We start from the raw sequence: 2,950 nt of genomic DNA, 5'->3' as shown, positions 1-2,950 counted from the left end.
TATTTAATGGACAATGGAGAACATTATGTTGAAAAATATTTATTATTCGTAATAGAAATAATTTTTTGATAATTGACTTTATCTACATAAAGTATTTCCTATTATTTACCTTGGAAAGATAATCTATTTAACTTCTTTCCTTAAATCGTATTTTGACAATTGTTTTATTAATAATATTTAATTTCAACATAAACTATTTTTAATGAATACTGTCGATGTAATTTTTCTTAATTATTCTTCAACGACCTTTCGCCGCGCAACTAATAATATTTTTTTCAATATCTTAAGTTTATTAAAGGCCAGTTAAGCTTAAACAATACGCATTTTACGTCACATTCGCTTGATCATAAAAGCAAATTGCATAAAAAACATAATATGCAGAAATGTTTAATTATTACCGATTCGTTATGTCACTTGAAAGTAACCTTGCCCCTGGTTTCTGACGTAATATCAAATGATATATATATAAAGGCCACGAATATTACTCAATCTCTCTCTCTCTCTCTCTCTCTCTCTCTCTCTCTCTCTCTCTCCTAAATGTTGCATACTTTTTCTTTATTCATTGCTTATTTCTTTGATAAGTTGTATTATTATTTATTATTATCAATTTGTCACTTTCTTAGAATAAGAAGTCAGACCAACAATATTCATTGAAATATTCTTTATCTATTATAAATGATTTAATATTTTTATTTACTTAATTATACATGATATAGTAATCGTTAAAGATAAGTTTCAATGAGGAAATATAATATGTATTGGAATATACAATAGACAAATAGGAATAAAAACTCTCTTTTAGTTACTTCCTGAAATTGATTGAAATTGATCAGGAAAATTTAACTAATTTTAATATATTGAGTGAAATTATATGCTGTGAAAGTAAATTTTGAAATTACTTTACAAATTAATAAACATATTATTTAAAAATAAGTTAGTTTTATGTATAATTACGTTCATGGTAAATATTTTTATTAATTAAAAATTTTAAACAACATATCGATTCGCATTGCAAGCATCGATATATTATTAATAAATAAAGGCATTTTTTTTTGTAAATACTCAATTATGTTTTTGACAAATTCTATATTTTCTATACTATATACATTAAATTAATCTAAAGTGATTTTATAATTTATACAGAGCTAAATATATCTATGAACTTTGTGAATGAACTGGTAGTATGCAAATGAAAGAAAACATATATACAAAATTAAAAAAAAAAAATTCCTATTTTTTGTGCAAACATTTTTATAAAATAAAACGCTACTTCAAATTGTCATATACTTTCTTTAATTAAAATATTATATTAAAATTAATGTTTTTTTAGTATTATGAGAAGTTTCACATTCTATCTTTATTTTTAGTTTTTTTTTTCTTATTCATTTTCAAAATAAGTGACTAATATATTGAAAAAAGATTTCATTAAAATAAATTCTAAGAGCTATTAATCTTTGTAGTTGAAATTCTCTAATAAGTTATTTTTTGTAATTATGCATTGTGCGTTGAAAGATATATGAAAGCATAATTTTTAATATTGCATCTCAATAAGATTTTGTTGCTTTTATTTTTTCTTATAAATGTTCAAAAATTGTTACCGTTTAAACTGTTTTTCAACTCACCGTAAGTCTTTATATTTAAAAATCGTTTAAAATATTTAATAAATATCTTTATTTAATTTCTATCAAAATCATTTTTTAAATCTGTGTCTATATATTTTATAAATGTATATATTAATATTTATATAATAATATAATGTAATTTTAATATTTCATTAAATTATATATTTTAACGTAAGGTTTTGATTTAACAAACAACATATTTGATTTGATGCCTAATTATTGTGTGATGCATTCTTATAAATAATTTAAGTAATTAAAGTGGTACAGTCACAATCTATATATGAGCTTGACATTGTATTTTTTTTTCTTTGTTTTTTTTTTATTTTTGAGAACTTGGGTAATTACGTTTAGAGAAAGCTGTCGCGGCAGGATTAATCTCATAAATAATTTAGACTTGATATTATGAAATTACGGTAATTCCAAACGTAAGGTAAAATTTATTTTAAATTCGATGTAACTGACTTAACAAATACGAAAGACATATTTCTTATGAACAATATATAAATGTTTCAATGTATAAAATATTAAAAATGCGAAGTAGCAGAACATGTTACGTGATTAATGATCTCATTTGCTTCAACGCAACAATCAAGTGCTTCACCAATCTTTTATTTATCAACTTTTCATCGGTTGTTTCACACTTTCTTTAGCGACTCGTCTTTATAAGATCTTTTTAGTAAAGAATCGTAAACGAAACGATTAAAATTTATTTAAAATTTTTTTAATAAAATTAATATATATATTTTTCGATTTTTAATACATGCTTATGGATTAAAAAAGGCAATTGTACTTTTTGATATTATGTTTGTTAAAAAGCAATTTGTATTATAAAGCAAAGAAGGAACCCTGAATTTTCTTTGAAGTAGCATTGACCCAGTGATGCCATAATATAAAATCGGTGTATATGTAAATTTTGAGCTAAATTTATTTACTGGTATATAGATTCTCTTGTACAACGATTATGTAATCAAACAGAAAACTTTCCAAAACAATTATAAAATAAAAATTTTTTTACCTCTATTATCATAGAAAATAGTTATTGGTAGTCTCAATAAGATTTATAATAGTTTATTTTATTTTATTTTTTTTTTTACTTCTCTTTCTAGATCAAAATGACAGCGGACGAATTAAACTCGGAGCTCAAATCCCAAACTACATTGCAAAAGTTTTACGCTGGACAAAATGTTCTTATTACAGGTTTAATTTATTATTCATGTTTTATATTAGCCTACTTCTATTGTAATTTCTGCATTGTTTTTACAAGAGCTAAATATTTATCGTTCCTTTTTCATACGTAAACACAAATTAAAAATTTTCTATTTACAATG

The 2,950-nt window shown here is 22.8% G+C and overlaps 1 protein-coding gene across 1 annotated transcript in view; it reads left to right on the top strand.

Moving 5' to 3' along the window:
• The first annotated feature begins 2,733 nt into the window (after nucleotides 1-2,733).
• LOC105363584 (putative fatty acyl-CoA reductase CG5065) overlaps nucleotides 2,734-2,950 on the top strand; it is a 6,272-nt gene continuing 6,055 nt past the window's right edge. Inside the window, exon 1 of the mRNA XM_011501321.1 lies at nucleotides 2,734-2,819. Coding sequence (XP_011499623.1) covers nucleotides 2,735-2,819 — 85 coding nt within the window. The 5' untranslated portion in view covers nucleotide 2,734. The remainder of the gene's footprint in view (nucleotides 2,820-2,950) is intronic.

Source organism: Ceratosolen solmsi, unplaced genomic scaffold, assembly GCF_000503995.2.
Source record: "Ceratosolen solmsi marchali unplaced genomic scaffold, CerSol_1.0 scaffold3, whole genome shotgun sequence".
Classification (NCBI taxonomy): domain Eukaryota; kingdom Metazoa; phylum Arthropoda; class Insecta; order Hymenoptera; family Agaonidae; genus Ceratosolen; species Ceratosolen solmsi.
This window is presented reverse-complemented; position numbering and strand designations above follow the sequence as displayed.